General features: G+C 45.6%; 1 protein-coding gene across 2 annotated transcripts in view; it reads right to left on the bottom strand.

Moving 5' to 3' along the window:
* Window positions 1-19829, bottom strand: part of MYBBP1A (MYB binding protein 1a) — a 678288-nt gene that overhangs the window by 622753 nt on the left and 35706 nt on the right. For both annotated transcript variants that reach the window (XM_078679447.1, XM_078679448.1), the window contains exon 2: window positions 323-418. In XM_078679447.1, the coding sequence (XP_078535573.1) occupies window positions 323-418 (96 nt within the window). The remainder of the gene's footprint in view (window positions 1-322; window positions 419-19829) is intronic.

Below are 19829 nucleotides of genomic sequence, written 5' to 3'. Positions count from 1 at the left end.
GAATATGGTTGAACAGTTTGCCTAAAAAGATGGGGCACCTCACATACTGGAGGGAAAAAATTAACTCTGGCTAAACTTTTCTGTAAAGTCATTCATGGCGAATTCAGCAGGTTAACCAGAGCATCAATGCCAGTATAAATAGAATGTCTGAGATGGAAAACAGAGAAACAATATGCTTCTGTGACTTATTTTAAAAGTACAGCTCTTGCATGATATTCAGCTTTGATTTCGCCAAACAGGTGATCTCAGTTGATGTCATGCCACCTGTCAGAATTTCCTACAAAAAGTCACTTCACAAGTCTAAAGTAAATTAGCAACTCACCTGAGCAAGTGCCAAACTGAAACCTGGTCGTGCTTGTTCTCGTGTCGCTGCCAGTCCTTCTATTAGGCGGTTAAGCGTGTACTTCAACTCATCCTCCTAAAACAAAAGAAAATTGAATCAGTTTTACATGTCAATGAAATGTATTTGGAAGGAATCACTACTGTTTATGCTAAGGATACAGCTCAATAGATCCAAATCCTGGTAATTGGAGATACCATTTACATTGAAAGTATCGAAAATATTTTCTTTCCTCAAGATCCCTTCATGAAGTGACCAAACAGTACAAACCAGAAAAATGCAATATTGAACAGAGAATAGCACTTGATCGGCTAAATGGTTACCATCATTAAAGGCTAGTTCTAAGAATGATTGTTATGTTGGTGTCTAACAGAATACCAGGACAGGACACCTTCTGTATTGAGCAGACAATGAATACAAGTCAAAAAGGAAGAGGCCCACACACATACAAATTCTAGTCCAACAGTCAGGAAAGGCTTTCACTAGTGTGTTAACGCCCTCCAGGCAGCAGGCATATGAGGTAGGGAGGCATACAGTAGGGGTGAGAGGCTGATGTGGCAGAAAATATGTAATTACTTGCATTTTGGATAAGTTTAGTGTTAGAAAGCAGACAGCCATCCAATTATGAAAGGAATATAGGCAGCTAAACACCTTTGTTAGTAGGTGGGGAGTAAATGTGGAAAACGAGAAAAAGATTTGTTCGTCATCAGTACACAGAGAATATGAAAACCAAAACAAAAAGTGCTGAGTTGGACAAGGGGTGAGGTATACACCAAGAAAAGGAGAGACATGAGACAAAAATGTGGAGACCCCCTAATGGTAAGTGTAGGGGCACTGAAAGGAGCACAATACACTGAAAAGGAACAGCCAGATAAGATTCATCCAATGCCTGGTCTTTGATGCCTCAATTGAAGAGTGTTGATAGTAGTATGGAGCAGGGGAACAGGGTGGTGGTTCGCAAAGATAGAAGGAGCAGCTTTTTTTTTTTTTTTTTTTAAAATCAGTGGTATTACTACTGAGGATTTTAAGCTAGGTGGATACATGCCTACATTGAGAGCGATCCAAGCGAGCAAAACAGGACATGAGAGAAGAGAGTCGGAGGTTGGATGGCTTGTGGAGTGAATGGTTAAGCGCAGAATGGATTGGTTGCTTTGAATAGGTGAATAAGTTCTGCACATGTGAGTGAGAAATAAGAGGGCTTGGATATATTAGAAAGGTTAGGAGGACAGAGGTAGGCAAAACACCAGTGTAGTTAGGCCTGTTCTAATGCTCAAAATCGTAAAACAGAAGTAAGATTTGAAATGTTCTACTGAGAGTGAGAAATGTGCAAGAGGTGTTCAAGGAGGGAAGAGACGAGTGGATGGTGAAGGCCAAGCGTCATGTTTAATATAAAAGTTAAATTTTGAAAATAAGAGGATTTAGGAGATGGGATTAGATGTTAGATTTTACTGAGTTTGTATCTAGAATTTATGCTTGTGTGGATGCACTAGGTGATCCAAAACTTCAGACAAAAGGCTTCAGGGGTGAATTTATAGTCAGGGTACCATTGATCAAATGTTGTTGGTGTGTCGGTGAATTGTTCAAAAGATATAGAGTTCAATAAGAGGTGAGTGTTTGCTGATCACCCCCAATTTCGCCCCTTTTTGCTAGACCATCCATCCATTCAGTGCATGTGCTCTGGCCCCTAATGTATATATGCAATTGTCTAATGCCCGATTGGCATATTTAACCTACCTATAGGTCCCTAGTATATGTTACTCTGTGTACCCACGGTCTGTAAATTAAATGTCACCAGTGGGCTGCAGCACTGATTGTGCCACCATTACAACAACAACGAGGAAAACATGACTCTAGGCCTGCCACTGCAGCCTAGTATAGCATTTTAAGAACTGCAAATTCGACCTGCCAAAATAACCCTTTTGGCAGTACTAAACCTGCCTTATAAATACTTATATGTCACCTTAAGGTAGGTCCTAAGAGCACATGGGGCACGGTGCACAGCATTAAAAAAAAAAGTAGGACACCTACATTTAAGTTTTACATGTCCTAAAATTAAAAGATCATCAAAGTTGTTTTTAACTGCGGCAAGGCATAAGAAAAGCACATTATAACAATTCATAATGTATAACTCCGGTTTGGGACTAGCTAGAACCATGACTTAAAGACTCAAATTATTAGGAATTTAAAATCCAATCTGATCAAGTGGGATTTTAAATTACTAATTACTATTTGGAAAATGCCAATTTTAGAAAGTTGGAATTTATTTTTCTGCTTAAATCCTGTAGTAGTTCTTTCAGAGATAATTCCCAATTATCACCTGGCAGCCTGCTGGGAGGTGTGAATTATAGCAGGTCACTCGCTTGATTTACCATTCGCAAATTCTGAACAGATTGTTTGCGAGGTACCAATGCCTCTAACATGGACCGACCACTTTTTACTTCTCTTCTATGCTCAGTCGTCTCAACTAGTTAGCACGAAGGGAAATAGTAGAAAGGCTAAAATATCTATCAGACCTTGGCACCTACTCTCTCCTGAAGCTTTCAGATAATCATTCCACTTCAGCTTGCCGGAATTATTTTTAAATCAATGACATTCTGAACATGTTTAACTCTGCTCTAACGGAAGCTCTGGATTCAACAGTGCCCTACAAAAAAAATGTAGCTCCAAACAGCACCCTTCTGCTCCTTGGTTTACCACAGACTTGGAAAAATCGGTGTGCAAGAACTTAGACTTAGAGAGATGATGGTGCAGAACCAAAAAGCCTCATGATAAAGACCTTTATAAACAAGCATTATCTCATTATCACCTAATTAAAATAATTCATTTTATCACTAATTAAATTGAACTGGCAGAAAATTCTCCTAAAGTGCTTTTTAAAATTGTGCAAAATTTCACTACCCTACGGGCATGTGCCCAACTCTCCATAGGGTCCCAGGAACTCTGTGGCCACTGGCCAATTTCTTTCAGGAGAAAATCTTGCATATCTATTTAAAATGTAACAATTCACTCTACTATATCTGGTAATACCTGTAGAGAATCCAATCTGATAACAGACAGGTTTTACACCTTAGATAGGTTTGAACCCCTTCACCTTAGACGAAATTCGTAGAGCTGTGGCTGCTGCTAAACCAGGCTCTCCCCTGGACACCTGCCCTCCCAAAGTAGTGGCATCCAACTGTCTTGCCCCGGCTATTTTAGAGATATTACATTTTTCAGTGGAAACAGGCACCATGCCTTCTAAATGGAAGGCTGCCTATGTGCTACCTATCTTAAAAAAAACATCCTGGACTAAAACTCTTTGGCTAGCTATCGCCCCATATATCTGCTACCTCTTTTGGGCAAACTGCTTGAAGGCTTAATTAATAAACAATTAAAAGCCTACCTAGAATCAAATCAAATCCTGGATTCTTCGCAATCCGTGTTTCGACTAGGCCACAGCATGGAAACTGGCTGCTACTAAAAAGAGCTTTTTCTTGGGTGTGTTAGCCATCCCCAAATGGATGAATTAAAGTTTTAGCCAACTGAATGTAGACAAGACCTCCTCTGTCTGGTCAAATGAGTGATTGCATCTCCAAGTGGGGTCTATGCCTATACAATCTGTTAAGAATCTTGGGATGAAAATTGACCAAGCTCTTATGATGAAAGATCAAATTCTGACCACCACCGCACTATGTTATCAGACTATGTGTCTTCTGTGCAGAATATTTCGGTACCTCCCTACATCTGCCAGATGAACGCTGGTGCAAGCCATTGAAGTAAGCAGATTAGACTATGGCAATGCTCTTTTGGCAGCAGCAAATGAGACGCGGGATTCCAAATTACAGGTGGTCCAAAACAAGGCAGCCAGGCTGGTTCTCAATCTTCCTCCTGGCACCTCTTCTGCCACCTTGTTAAAGAAGCTGCACTGGTTGACTGTGAAAAAAAGGTGCATTTTCAAGAACGGCTCTATCGGTATCTACTGGAGGAGCTTCACGCGCAACCACGATGGCCGCGTGAGCTTAGGGCTCCAGAGACCCTCGCGACCTCCAGCACATATCCTGTCTTATATCCTGCTCTTCATCGAGGTTCTTGTGAAGACGAACCACGCGTGAGGCGAAATCTGCATTCCGATTTTTAATCGGACCCCGAGTTACGGTGCCTTGAAGATTGCGGCCTACCCCTCCGTGATGCGCAGCTGTGGAGTGGCCATGCTACCCGAGCTGTAATTGAACAACATCGGCCTAATGGGGATGGGTACGACCGATCCGATTGGTTTCACTTTCGGTCTTGACTTCAAAGTGACCTGTGACTGGGAACGAGCCTACCCCTGTGCCCACAGACAGCTGCCTGGTCACCCGCGAATGTGATTCTGACTGTTTAGACTGGATTTGGAGAACTTTCGACTCGTGCCTTCTGGCCGGGGCTGTATTCACCTGAGGAGGCCAGGGGTCGCCATTTTCCTGCCTTGTTTCATCGAATCACACCGATCCATCTCCACTAATGGCGGGGAAACCTGAGGGTGACAGGCTGAAATCTAAGAACACTCGGCGGGGTGGCTCTACTCAATCTAACAGTATGGACCGCTATACCCATCTTAAGGGTTCTCCCGGTGGAGCTGCTACGAGGGAGCCGCCTGCTTCGGCGACCGAACCGACTTTGCAAGATGTCATGGCCGCGATTGATGGCATCAAATCCTCACTGGGACACCAAATTGAGGCTCTCGCACATAAACTTGACACTGTGGCGATCGATGTCAATTTGATCCGAGCAGATCTGGGCAAAACTAATGAAAAAGTTAAATCTTTGGACAGCAAGACATCCAGTCTGACGGGTGACGTCACTGAACTGCAGACAGATGTCCGTCGCTTGAAGACCAACTGCGATCTCATCATACGAGGACTATGAGGGGCGGGCTCGCCGGAATAACGTCCATATCATAGGGGTCCTGGAAAAACCGGAGGATCCGGCAGCTGACCTCTTTGTTGAGGACTTAATCGTTCGCCATCTTGCAGCTAAGGGACTGAGTAAGTTCTTTACGATCGAACGTGCCCACAGAGTTCCGGGTGGCCATCCGAAGCAGGGAGCCCCGCCGCGGCCTATAATAGCCAGAATCCTCAATTTTCGAGACAGGGACGCTGTCCTGCAGGCCTCGTGGATGAATGGCCCTACAAAGTTTGAAAACATCACTGTCAGTTTTTATCCGGATTTTACTCCATCGGTCCAGAGGCAAAGACTTAGCTTCATGGGTGTGAAGAGAAGTTTGCGAGACATGGGCCTCAAATATGCCATGCTTTTCCCGGCCAAGTTAAGAATTGAACATGCAGAGCGGACTTATTTTTTCGATCGTCCGGAGGTGGTGGCTGAATGGCTTGATACTCTATCGAATCAGCCTTCATCGGAGAACCAGTCTGGTGGAGCGGAGGGGGGACCGACAGAACAGGAATAGGTGCCGGCAGATGGTATCCTGAGGTCTCTTGCTGGCCTCGAACTGTGGTTCGATAATCCTGACAATTGACTTGATATACATTTTGGGGGTTGCGGGGTCAGTAGCGGGTCTACTTCCTCCTCTGTGTTTCTTCTTGTAGCTTAGTTAGATGGGGGGGCGACAGGCACACTGCAAGTTTGGGTGGTTTTTCAATATTATGCAGGGGTGCAGGGTGGGGGGTGTTGTAACGGGTTGTTGCTGGGAGGATTGGGGGGTTTTGTTGGGGACTGTGTGCGTTTCTTTGCAAGGCAATGTATCCATGTCTAGTTTGAACGAGGTGCTGCATTCTCACAGGGGTTGGATCCTCTTTCCTTATCGGGATGGGGGGTAGAGGGCTGCAATTGATGAGTTGGAATGTAAACGGTTTGGGGGAATCGAATAAAACGTAGTGTAGTGTTGCAGCTGTTGAAGCGTCTCTCCCCGGATGTAGTTCTCCTTCAGGAGACGCACTTGATTGGCAATACTTGTCGTGCTATGAATAGGAAGGGGTACCGTTTGGCTGCACACGCTGGGTTCTCCTCTGGCTCCAAAGGAGTGGGTATCCTGATCAAGACTTCTCTCCCAATTGAAATTGATTCCACGCTCCTCGATGATAGAGGGCGCTATGTTGCTCCTACGGGTAGGTGGGAGGGCCGGACTATTTCCCTGGTTTCTGTGTATGTTCCACCTGGCTTGCAATCGACTACTTTTGCAGACTTGGGGCAGGTTATCTTAGCTCTCCCTGACGGATCATTGCTCTTAGGTGGTGATTTAAATGCAGTGGCACCCACCCAGGGATTTGAGAGGTGCAAAAACCTGGCTATCTGATTTCCTGAATACCCTGGGTCTGGTCGATTGTTGGAGAATGCTGCACCCAGCACAGCAGCAGTATACTTTCCTTTCCGGTGCACACGGTAGCCTCTCCAGGATTGACTATGTATTGGTACCGGCGGCACAGGCCCTCTCAGTCACTGAGGTAAAACATTTGGCCCGTGGTATCTCCGATCACCCTCCTTTGTGGCTGCGGATGGAGCTGGGCTCTGAGACAGAGTGCCGGGTGGCCCCGATCAACCCCCGGTACCTCTGAAACCCCAAAACTCGTACGGCCCTGGTAAAATCTCTTGATCAGTATTTCCTTGAGAACGAGGGCTCGGTTTCCTCGGCCGTGTCCCTTTGGGAGGCTTTTAAGACTGTACTTCGGGGTCAGGCCCTGTCATTGATAGCGGGTGTTAAGAAACAGAGAGATGAGGAAGTGGTTAAGATCGAGACGGAGATATCGGACTTGGAGCTTGATCTGGAGCGGGGAGTCACCCGTGCTGCCACGCATGTATTACGACTAAAGCAACTTGAATACAGGGCTTTGGTCACTGACGCGGCCAAGGCCATGAGTAGAGAGCAGCAGGGACGCTTATATGATGTGGGGGATAAGGCCGGTAAATTAATCGCGTGGTTGGATAAGAAGGATAGGGCTAGTCGGGTGGTGCCCGTGATTGAGACGGCTAGTGGTACTCGGGTTTCTAACCCTACGAGATCGTCCAACAGTTCGCGGATCATTTCCAGACGGTGTACTCCTCTGTGTCTGATAGACCGGAAGAGGACTCATCGCTTGTTAGGGGATATCTCCTTGCCGCGTCTCTCTGACATTGATAGGGAACAAATGGACGCTGCAATAACAGCGGATGAGGTGGCTCTAGCGATTCATTCTCTGCGTTCGGGGAAGGCAATGGGTCCTAACGGCCTACCTTTACAAGCTGAAACCTGATAGAATTGCTCCCTATCTGCGTGACATGTTTTTGGAGTCTCGTGAGTGTGGCTCTCTCCCCCGTGATCAGCGTTTAGCGACCATTGTGGTGATCCACAAGGATGGGTAGCCCAGAGACAAGTGTGCATCGTACCGTCCCATTTCCCTTTTGAGCGCCGAACCTAAGATTCTGGCAAAGGTCCTGGCTAATACATTGATCACTGTTATCAGTGAGCTGATTCACCCGGATCAATCATAGAAATACCGCTCTCAATCTCGGGCGTCTGCATGGTGATCTCGCGAGAGCATCGACGTTGCGTGAGCCGGCCATCTTGGCGTCATTGGATGCCACGATGGCCTTCGACACCGTGGAATGGTCATACTTATGGGACGCGTTGGCTAAGTTTGGGTTTGGACCAGGCTTTATTGGCTGGGTTAGGTTGCTCTACGAGGAACCCCTTGCACAAATATTTGTTAATAGCCGTGTCTCTGCCTCGTTTGCTTTCGAGAGGGGGACTCGTCAGGGTTGTCCTTTGTCGCCGCTCATTTTCGCCCTGGCCCTTGAGCCCCTCACCGCGTGGATCCGATGGGAGCCCTCGGTGAGGGGTATTCGGTGGTACTCTGAATCTGAAGATCGTATCTCGCTTTATGCGGAAGATATTTTATTGTATCTGACTTCGCCACGAAAGTCATTGATGGTATTATGTGATGTCTTGAACTCATTCGGTAGGAACTCAGGCCTCATTATTAATTGGACGAAATCCTATTTATACGTCCTTTCGGGTGACGTCCCTCTTCTCCCACGTAACTGTCCCATCCGGATTGCGCAAACGGGGTTTAAATACCTAGGTATCTATATTTCTTTGGACCCTACAGTTCGATACGAGCAGAATCTCCTTCGCCTTGGTCACGATTGAAGCATGATGTTGCGGGCTGGCGTAAACTTCCACTTTCACCGCTCGGTCGTGCTGCCCTCTTTAAAATTATGCCTTTGCCTCGTTTTCTCTACGCTCTTCAGAACACTTTCGATATTGTCCCTGCCAGCTATTTTCGAGCGATTGAAGATCTTCAAATGAAATTGATTTGGGACGGTAGACCTCGTATTTCACTTGCTAAACTGACGCTTCCGTGGTATGACGGGGGTATTGCTCTCCCGGATATAAAGCGATACTATTGGGCGTCCCATTTGGGAGCTATTAATCATGGCATGTATGGTCCCGAATTGAACCCTGCCTTTGCCATGGATAGGTGGCTCCTGCCCGGTGGCAACTATTATAGGGCGCTGTATTCTAAATCGGTGGTCAAGACTTTGTCCGGACCCACTAGGATAGCAGTACGCCTGTGGCAGGACGCGACTAACGCGACGGGATGGACGGATCGTTTGACTTGGGCGACCCCACTTTTTTGTTCAGATAAACTCGGCAAACTGTGAAATACCAAGGGGTTCGATAAATGGGACCTCATTGGCATTAGTAAGGTAGGTGACCTCTGGGTTAAGGGGCAGGTTAAATCATTTGAGTCGTTGCCGGAGGAGTTTGAATTGAGTAGCTCTGAATACTTCCGGTATATCCAGGTTCGGCATGCCTTGCGGTCGGTTTTCCCGGCTGGGGAGGTAATTCCGGAGTCGCCTCCACTCGAGGATAGACTGTTGGATGGCTATGTGCCTGATAGTACCATCTCCCTAGTCTAAAAAAACTAATCAATGACAGATGAAACCTCCTATTGCATCTTCGAGATTTGTGGATCCGTGACGGCCTTGAACTGGATGACGAAGACTGGCAATCTGTGATCTCCTCTCCTAAGGAGGTCGCAATCCCAGCTCGACTCCGGTTGGTTCAACTTAAGATTCTACATAGGATTTATATCACGGGCCCTCGTTTGGTCCACATGGGTTTCTCTGAGGATGGTCTGTGTAAACGAGGATGTGGGCAGGTGGGGACATTCCTCCATATTATCTGGGACTGTCGTGAGATCGCGGCCTACTGGAGTGCGGTACATGAGGTAATGAATGAGGTGACGGGGATTGCCCTCTTGCCGGAGGCTAGACGCTGTTTATTGAATATTTGGGAACCTACGGATCACAATGTAGCTCGGACACTGTGGGTAACCCTGGGGGCCATGATTGCTAAGAGAGATATTGCTCAATTGTGGGGGTCCCCGAGGCCGCCTACGGTTATGGCATGGAGGGAAAACATGGACTGGTGCATGTTCAGGGAAAAGACAGTGTACCTGGCCCGGGGCCGACCCCGGAAGTGGTGTAGAGTGTGGGGACCCTGGAATGGCTACCGTGGAAATATATGTACACCGCCTGTAGTAGATATCCCTGATGTCCCACTTTCCCCCTAAGCCTGCACTCCACTACTGTATTCCATATGCTTTAACTCCGACGTGCCCCCCCCTCTCTTACATTGAATGCTAATTTTGTTGTATTGCTTTTCCTTCCCCGTCTTGGAATCAGTACTGTATGGAATATATTTCTTTGCCTTGCTGTTTATATAAATTTTTCAATAAAAAGAAATATATAAAAAAAAAAAAAAAAAGAACGGCTCTATCAATTACTATGCTCCAAGAGGCAAAGGACCGAGATATCTTCAAATAAAAATTATACCGTACATACCCATCAGAAGCTTATGATCACATGATAAACAAATGTGGGGGGACACACAATTTGGCTTTAATGAGATGCGAAGCAAGAGCTTTTTCTTACCTTGCCCCCTTTCATCGGAACAAGCTTCCGCTACACATTCTCACTTGTGCCAACTACTGCAAAACCAGGAAATTGTTGAAAGCCCATCTATTCTAAATTCCTTTATTCCTCATTCTGATGCAACTTGTTAAACCGGCTACACCGCCACAATGCTGATGTCCGAGTTGTGTCTGTCTGTCTGTGTCTGTCTGGCTTGTGCATTTAGTGTCTAGTGTATATTAAGGGTGTGTGTATAAATGCCTGCATGCATCTATGCCCTGAGTGGGTGTTTCAGGGAACTTGTCTGAGATATGTGAGCTTATTGTGTTCAGTGCATCAGTTGTGTGAATGTTCAGTGTCTGTGTGTATGCTTCTGGGTGGTGTATAAAGTGTGAATGCACGTATCTGGTTCATTTGTATGCATGTATGTGTCGTGCTTGTGTATGCTTTGGCATCTGTATTTTGTTGTCTAGTGTGGGCGCTATGTGGTGTGCTTTGTGGTAGTTATGTGGGTGGCATTGTGCAGGCGCCTGCAGCCTCTTTAGCACACAGTAGCCCCCACACTTTAGGGGTCCTATTTACTCTGAGGCCTAGGAATGCCTGTATGATTAGACTCAGCGGCTCCACCACAATCTGTAGGGGGATATGATTTAGCATCCACCAATGTGTGTGTGAGAGAGTGCAAGTGAGAGGAGAGAGATGTATCCCAGGCGGTACATACGAATACGGTGCAAGGGTGACTCAGGCATGTGTCTGACGTGTGTGTAAGCTGATGAGCGTGCACAGCGGATGGGTCTGTGCAGGACATAGCTTCTGTACAATGCATAGACGGTAACAATATTTGTTAATGACCTTTGCACTAATTAGAACAGTCTTTGTGCACACTGCAGGGCTCTGTACGTAGGTCACAATGTCATATAAAACTGTTGTTTAACAGACGCTCCTTCGCCACTTTTTATTGACACATAAACATAATAAATACAATGAAGAACCTTTTACAGCGTCACTTGCTATGGTATTCCATACTGAAAATGTCTCATAGACAGGAAGTGAATGTTAGAACTGAAACTGGGTTGCTGCTATTCTCCTCACGATAAACAGAACTGATTTTATTCATTCTCTTGGGGTCACATTTCTATTGGTGCATGTGCATTTGGCACCAATATTTACCAGTGCCTTTGCATTTTTTCACCACTCGGCACAAGAACGAAACCAACAGTTGCATTGAATGACCAGGGCTTAAGTGAAACCAGATAGTCAGTTGGTGCAAGTGTTACTGTTGTCATTGCTGTTTTAATGATTGTTATTAATCACACAATACATTTTTAAATTAATTGAATTAATACAAAATCGTGCTGCAAGTAGTACAATCGCTCCTACACTGGTGCACTCTATGTAATTAGACCTCTAATGGTCTGCATGTTACCCATGCTTGCTTTTCCAGTGAAGTATTTTGATACTATGGTAGGTCTGTGTGCAGAGCATCCTTTGAGAAGAGACAGAGGCTGCATGGTCCTCTATTACTGCTCAGTATTTCCAGATTGTGTATTCATGGCACTTAATACACCTGACTCTAATCAATTATCGTACACCAATCAGACTCGACGAGGACTTTATGTGTGATGGCTTTGAATACCGATGTGAAAAGATTGCGATGTTTTCAGTTTAAGTACGTCATTGTCAGCATGCGCAGTGAAAAGACATGTAACAATTGAGGGAACACTAAAATTAAATAAAAGTATTATTGAGGGAGAAATTCACAGCCCTTAACCATTAACTCCTAACACTATAGAAGATTCTAAGCCGTGTTTCATGGTAATGGATTCCTGGAACATTTTAACAGCTGTACTATATGAAGAGAAATACAACTTACAACAGTTATTAGTTAAGCATGTTTGCCAGTGAAGGGCTACTTTTGTTTTCTTGTCTTTCGAGAAAACAGGCAGCTATTAAGGCTGTACAGCGCCACATAGTGACGTGTGCGCATACAGCCAATAAAATGTCACAATGTTTTGGGCTGTCTGCTGGAGACCTTTTTTTCCAGCCTAAAAGATTAATTTTGCGGTCATCGCGCTAGTCAGCTGATTTCCTAATTGTTTTGTGCATCGCAAAATCCTGGAGGGTCTGCCTACTGTTGTAGAGTCTGCTCCACCCACAATCTAGTGTCAGGCATAAAAGTGGCACACCTGGCTACCTTCCTTATAACACAACTGAACCTGTGGAAAACAGAAGGACTGCACCTGATGAACCGGATGACTAGAACTCAAAAGAAGGACTGTGTAGGAAAGTGGGATCTGCTTCTTATGGTTACCGCCACTTTTTCTGGATGTAATCCTGTTTTTGACTAGTCTGACTGGGATCCTGCTAATCAGGACCCCAGTCTATCTGCTTTCCCCCTAAACTGTTTTGTTATGTATTTAGGTGTACCCCAGATGGGATACTGGGGTACTCTTGTCAATCCCTAGTATATGGTACCCATGTACCCAGGGCATAGGTACCCCAGAGGTCTCCCATAGGCTGCCGCATGTAATATGCTAGCCATGAGAGACCATTAATAAAAATGGAACTACAGGCCTGCCATTGCAGCCTGTGTAAGTTAGTGCATGCACCACGTATTTAATATATAAGTTTACTATATCTAAGGATCACTGCACTTAAAACCTATAAGTCACCTCTAGAGCAGGCCTTTCCAATCCTGAAGGCAGGGTGCTTGATTCCAAGTGAGCAGGTGCATGAGCAGGACACCCCTGCAGCCTACGGAGTCTATTCTCCCTGGTTGTCAGTGAAGCAGACATACATTACTATAGAGGGGGATTACGCGACCGCAACTCTAACAAGCATTTGCAATGCAATTGGTCTCGCATTTGCGAGAGTGTAAGCTGTTGGCATTGTAAATGACAATGCCTTTCATTTATCTGTTTTGATAATTAACACATAAATAAAAGGCATTGTCATGTACAATGCCAATAGCTCAAACTCTTGTAAATGCGAGGCGTAATGCATTGTAAAGAAGTGGTCGCCATGGGCTGTTTGGAAAGTGAAAGCGCGCATGGCACGCTGAATGTTGCAGGAAAGCATGTCGTGCCTGCAGTACGAAGAACTCAATAAAGAAAATAGTGCTTTCAGACTAAAAAAGACATACCATGTAACAGAAGTAAAGGGGCTAGTCCACATGGGAGGTTACTAATGAAGACAAGGCGGTACTAAGGAGAGACTAACAAGCTTATTAATGAATCAGAAGCCAGCATTTATGAAAGACAATGACACAAGCCAATGAAATATATGGGCAGCGAGTGGGCCGGGCTCCAAGTCCATAATCAAATACAGCATGCCTTGCAGAGCAGCGCATGCACTGCCCAGGCTCGACCGAAAAATATGGTAGCACCAACCAAACAACTGATTATATAAGTGCGTCCATGACCCAAAAACACCTAACACCAACCCAATCCATAATAAAATTACTAAAGTCACACGCCCCCAGGAAACATCAAAGTGGAAGCAAATACCAAACAAGTTTAAGAAAAACAAATTCTGCAGCACACTTATGGGGAAAGTAAAGTTAAGGCGATGTCTCAATGGACATGAGGTGCAAAGTTCAAAGGCGAAGAAGTTGTCCACCAAATTCAAGAAGGCTCATGTACGAACAATAAAAGAAGATTCTTGAATTTGGTGGACAACTTCTTCGCCTTTGAACTTTGCACCTCATGTCCATTGAGACATCGCCTTAACTTTACTTTCCCCATAAGTGTGCTGCAGAATTTGTTTTTCTTGTACTTGGTGTGTCCCAATAACACATCGTGAGGGGTTACAGGGCTTTTCCTCTCCTCTGCATGCACCTTTTTGCCTACATACAACCAACTGTGCGTCATCTTAGCAGTGCGCCCATTAGTGCCTCACACCTGAAACCCTGCTTTTCTCTTTTTAACCAAACAAGTTTAATGCTCAAAATTAACAAAATAAGGATGTGAAAAAATTAGATTATTAAATATTTGTTTTCAGAACCGAGATATTAGAAGTTTAATAGGGCAACAAAACTTGCTCCACCAGCGAACGTCCATAATTAACATTTCAAAGTTGTAATATTTTGATGTTCATTGTTAAATTTAAATTTCATGTTAAGAGAAGCGTCTCAACAATTATATTCCAATTCACATTCCGTGTTAAAAGACATGGTTCGTGGGATCCACTCACAATAATTGTGACATTTGAAAACAGAAAAATATTATTTACTAGATTTTTGTTAACACATATTTCGAGCCAAGGTTGAAAAAAACTTGGCAACGCATAGCATGTACTGTCAGGGTGAATATCCACTTCATAGCCAAACGAGAGATCATTTAAGTAAGTTACATAAGCTTGAAAGGGCAACCTATTTAAGTCTGAACAAGAAATAAACTGTCACATTACATCTCTGACGGCAGGTGTAGGGGTCAAATATCGCACTGTACACGCACACTGCGCCACATGCAACAAAAAACTTAACACAGGCAAAAGAGGGCTGGATAGGGCCACACACAGTCAACGGCTTTAAATGGAAATGGAGTAAGATGGTGTCCTACAAAAGACTTTATGAGAAAAAAGCATCTCCGTTTGTTATACTTAGAGACATTAAATATGATTTGTGATATACGTTATTTAAAAAAATGCTTTTAAAAGAAACTGCTTCATGCCTCACGCACACATTTCTCGCTCCCCACAAGCCACTGTTCCCAGCGAGGACAGCACAGCATAACGCGTGTTCAGTCGTGTACTAATATACAGATACAAATACGTATAGTACACATTCTTTTGGCATTCAAAAACAAGAAAGAGCCATACCGTTAACAGAAACGTTAGCAGCTTCAGACAAGAATAATTAGACGTGGGCGGGGTCATTCCAGAGATGAAGTGGGGGGCTGGACTCCTCTTGTGGACTCACGTATACTCCCCTCTGTGCAATATTGGATTCATAAACCAAAGGGCACAGATCATAGTGAGTCGTAGGATGCAGATGTATAGCTTCACGTTAAGGCCAAGCATTACTTTCTACAGTTGCACTAGTTATACCAACAAAACGGATCTGTCTTCTCTCAATAACAGACGTGCTTACTTCTTTATCAGGGTAGATACCTTACTCGCCGTGGACATCCAGTCAGGACCCAAGCTTTGAAGGGCAACATAATGCACAGTGGGAAAAGTAGTCTGTTTGCTTCCACTAGGATTATGAGAACTCACCCGATTAGCCTTAAACTGGAGACAGGATATGCAGTGCTGGGGAGTCAGGTGGTGGTCAACCTTTCTTTCAGGGGGTGGATCACGATGGGAGTGACATTAATTAATGTCTATAGTGTGGCAGCAATAATCATACTAGCGTTTATTTTGCAGTTTACAACGTTTTCTTCAAGCAAATACAATTAATTACATTTAGAGTGGCTAAACTTTGTTGTTTTATAAATAGAACTTCGCCAAGTCTAAGTAATCTTCACATGCACAAACATGAGTCTCGGACCAGAATGACCACTGCAAACTGAATAGTCACTCCTGTTACTGGAGAAGACGGACACTGCCCAGGAAAACAGCTCCGTGGCGCTGGCGAGCAGGGAATACCCCGGTAGGTTAGGGTCCGCAGAGCTGGGTGCTGAGGTGTAAAAAAAGTTAAATACTTTCCAAGATCTTATTGGCAGAAAGAATATAAAAGCAAAAAAGCAAACCTCACTAGATTGCAGGGGTGTATTTTGTGGCTAATGTGAATGTAATCGGAAGCACGTGTACCACTACCACCCCAATTTCCGAGGCCCATCCTGCGTCACGAGAAACTACACACAAAAGGAGCAGTCAACGTGTCTCAAACAGGTACGAGATGGTAAGCTAGTGGCAGCTTTTTAGTCCGATAACTTTGTTTTCTGGTACTGTCAGGAATGGCGGCACACTTCACATCCGACAGGACAGCAACCCAGTTAAACACCTGTGCCCTACCCGAGCTCTGAAGCCACTCGGGCCGAGCTTCACAGTAACTCTACCTTCCCTGGTTCAGGGTATTGGTGCATTCCTGTCTTCACGTGTACAAAACCTAACTCCCATCTCACATGCATATATAGAGCGGCCACCAGCTGGCGTCCGCGAAATGCAAAAAAAAAAAAAAAAAGCACAACGTAATCCTTCCCCTAATTCAAGGAAACAATGGTGGCAAACTCGCCCGCTTTACCGCGGTGGGCACTGCTAAACAACCCGCTGATCTAAATTGAAAAATGCACGTGCTCGATATATTTTGAAACAACCCGCTAATGTTTGTTTAAGAATGAAACCACTTATACAAACTTCCGACAAAACACCGCTCTATCGTCTGAGATGGGTAAATGCGTTGGTCGGGTCCTGTAGGGGTGGAGGCGCGGGGGTCTCGGTGCGCGCGTGTGTGTGTGTGTGTGTATGTGTGCGGCGGCGGGGGGGGGGGGGTGTGTCTCTGTATGTGTGCGTGCATGTATGTGCGCTCGTGTGTGTGTGCACGCATGCGTGTGCAAAAGCAGGGAGAGGTGGTATGGCTGTGTGTGTTGGAGCTTCCCAGGAGATGTGCACACGCGCGTGTGGCCCGCCTCGATCAGATTATGCGCGTGGCCATCTCTTGTCTCCTGGGAAGCTGAGCCGGTGACTTTAGGTCTCTGGCGAGACCGCGCTTTCGCGCGGTAATAGCCACGAGACCTAAAACCAGGTGAAACAAACCCTATCGTGTTTGGTGTCAAACATGTTGGAATCCTACCTCCCACACCAGTAACCAGTGTGGGAGGTACGATTCCACCCCTCAGAAGCGTTCTTTCATGGGATTCCTAATGATGCAGGTACCAGTCTTCTAGCTCCGAACAGCACAAAGCGGTTGCTGCCGACCAGAGAAACATTTCTGCCCTCCTGCTGCTGAGCCGAGCTCGAGCAGGGAAAGGCAGGACAATCGGCATCCCGTCACAGGGAGGTGCGACTACCTCCCAGACAGGATTTAGTGTATTAGGGCTAGGTGGATGCGCTTACGGGGCACATTTGGTGTCCCTGTGCATAGTCCAGTCCTGAGAGCCGTTAGCTCCCGCTCTGGTGTGAAACTGGACAAAGGACATGAGAGTAACCTCCCCCTGTCCAGACCCTCCTCAGAATCTTTCCAACCCTCTCGCATGGGTACTTAAGGGCTTACCTGGCTGTAAGACCTTAGATTCGTCATGGACAAGATTCAGAACTGAAACCACTGCACTTCGACCGTCTGGGCACGCTGGACTTTGCTGGACTTCGTTTGGGCCTGACAGTCTGCTGCATCGTCTGTGCCTGTACACCGTACAGGATCCGTGTAGGACCTAGGGAGCATCCAAGACACCTGAAGATAATCTACCTTGGAGTGAAGGACTAACTCCCCTGCATTTGCAGGCACCGCAAAACGGCGGACCGCTCTGCTGATCCCGAGCTCCTCCAGACTCCGCAAGGGGCAGCAACACAGGAGGAGGGTTTCTACGTCCCTCGAGGTCCGAGCTGCCCTCTCACCAAGTTTTAGGTCAGAATCCCTTGTGGGGGCTGCAATACCTGAACCCCTGTGCACCACTTATTTTTGCAAGTGCATGTGCTTGTTGGCAATCCTGCTCCAGGTAGCCCCAACCTCTGGCAACCTTTCCTACAAAGATCTTCAACCACCTTGCACGTGTGATCCGTGGCCTGTTGTTTTGTAAAGCTGCCAGAGGTCCTCCCGTGACTCCTGTGCCTCCAATTGAGGGTCATCTTTAATTTCCTTGGGCTCCCCGGATTGCTCTGGGACTGCCCTGTCTCCCGTGCTTGTGGCGAGTCTCCTGGACCTTGCTGGTCCAAACCGTACACTTCCTTGACTTCCTGCTTGGGTTGCTTTTGCCAAGGCTTGTTGGTTTTCCCACCGGACACCGAACCCTCAGCACTCGACAACCTTCGTGGGACAGCTTGCATCCGGCTCCTGGTTATCCTCAAAATCACCTGGTCCTCGCAGCTCAAGGTCACCGTCAACTAACATGAAGCACCCGACATCGGTGGGAATTCTACCGAGCCCCTAGTCACTCAAGTCACCCAGACTCTGTCCCCTCTGCTTTCAGGTACTCTTCGACAAGAATTCAGGTTTGGATTCCACAGAAAAGAGAAATTTTCCCTTGGTGAACTAAATCACATAATGTAACCAACCCGGTTATCAGAGCCACCCAAACTGTAACCACTAGATCCCTTTGTTGTCTCGTACACTCATACAACAGTAATGTAGCTTATTGTTTATTTTTATAAAAAACAGTTTTTTCTTTGCAAATACAATTTATGTTAAAAACAACTCATTGCGCGCCTACATTAAAATCACATCAACAATTTCATAAAATACAACTTTAGTACACATGAAAATTTAAAACAAAATCAATTGGTGTTTGACATTTCATTGGCTAGAATAGGAAAGATGACATAGGAAAAATAAACTAAAAGAGAGACATACAAAGACATTCATTATTTGTCATTAGATTTTGCACGTTTTGAGACGGAGCATAAAAAAACCACGTCCTGGACTAGCTTAATTCTTTGTCTACAGGCTAGGTTTGGTCCCTTGATCGTGCAGAAGAGGCGTCGACGCGTTTCGATGGTGTTTACCGATACTCTACCATCTTTGTCAAGACTATATAATGAGTCTCTCCTGTTGCTGGGCACTGGTTGGTTGCCACTGACACAAAACTCCTGTTCACATCACACAAGATCTTACTTTCACAGGTTTCCTTACTATAGAGCGTTCAGACCTTCATATTATTCTGTTGATTCATCTTGTTGATGTCCTTTCCTTTTAGAAGCCACTTATTTCTTTGACCTTTGTGTCACACTTTGCTTCCTTCTGTTTTTATAAACTAGGTTAATGTAGGGTCCATTGGTAAGTCTTCTTTTTAGTTTGTAAGAATCAGTCTTAAATTCGGAAATTAACAGATATATGCCTTACCGTCAATCTGCAATTCTGGGTGCCTATTTGTCGGGGGTGGGTACTGTTAGCTGGCTAGATCATGATCTTGAAAGAGCAGAGATCTCGTCTTCCAACCCCCATGCTCCGGTCCACAATCCTCCGTGTCTCAAACCGTGTCACGTCAGAAAAAGAAAATAGGGAATTCCAACAGACACTTTCTCCCCTTCCAGCAGCAGTTCTTGGAAGTCCTCCATTGGGTTCGACAGCAGTTTCCGACACCACAACACACATATGCTCCCGGCTTTCCTGGGTTAAGTAACTTGGGTACTTCGGTACCCACGGGTGGGGTGGCTTGCAAACCTTCTGTCTTCCACAGGGTTTCTTCGTAGCCCACTGGGAAGGGTCCCTAATCTTTAAAAATCCAACCACGACTTGCACATGGACTTGTACGGAGCACGCGGTCGTGTTCCCACACTGCACACACACTCCGTGGAGTCCCTATTGTTAGACGGGAAGATCTTAGAGGGCCAGGTTGTGCTCACCCGACCACCCCAGGACCCACCTCTTCCACAGATTTTGCCGAGTCTTTATCGGGAGGTCCCCACCGGGGAGGACTTCGAGTCTAGGATCGTACACACTGAGCTCACACCACACTTACGAAAGGACACCACACCGTTGGTACTCAGGAATAAGTTCTTTATGAAAGTAAGAAGGAATCAGCAC

The sequence above is a fragment of the Lissotriton helveticus genome, chromosome 3_1 (assembly GCF_964261635.1).
Source record: "Lissotriton helveticus chromosome 3_1, aLisHel1.1, whole genome shotgun sequence".
NCBI lineage: Eukaryota > Metazoa > Chordata > Amphibia > Caudata > Salamandridae > Lissotriton > Lissotriton helveticus.
The sequence above is the reverse complement of the archived record's forward strand: the minus strand, read 5'-3'. Positions and strand labels throughout refer to the sequence as shown.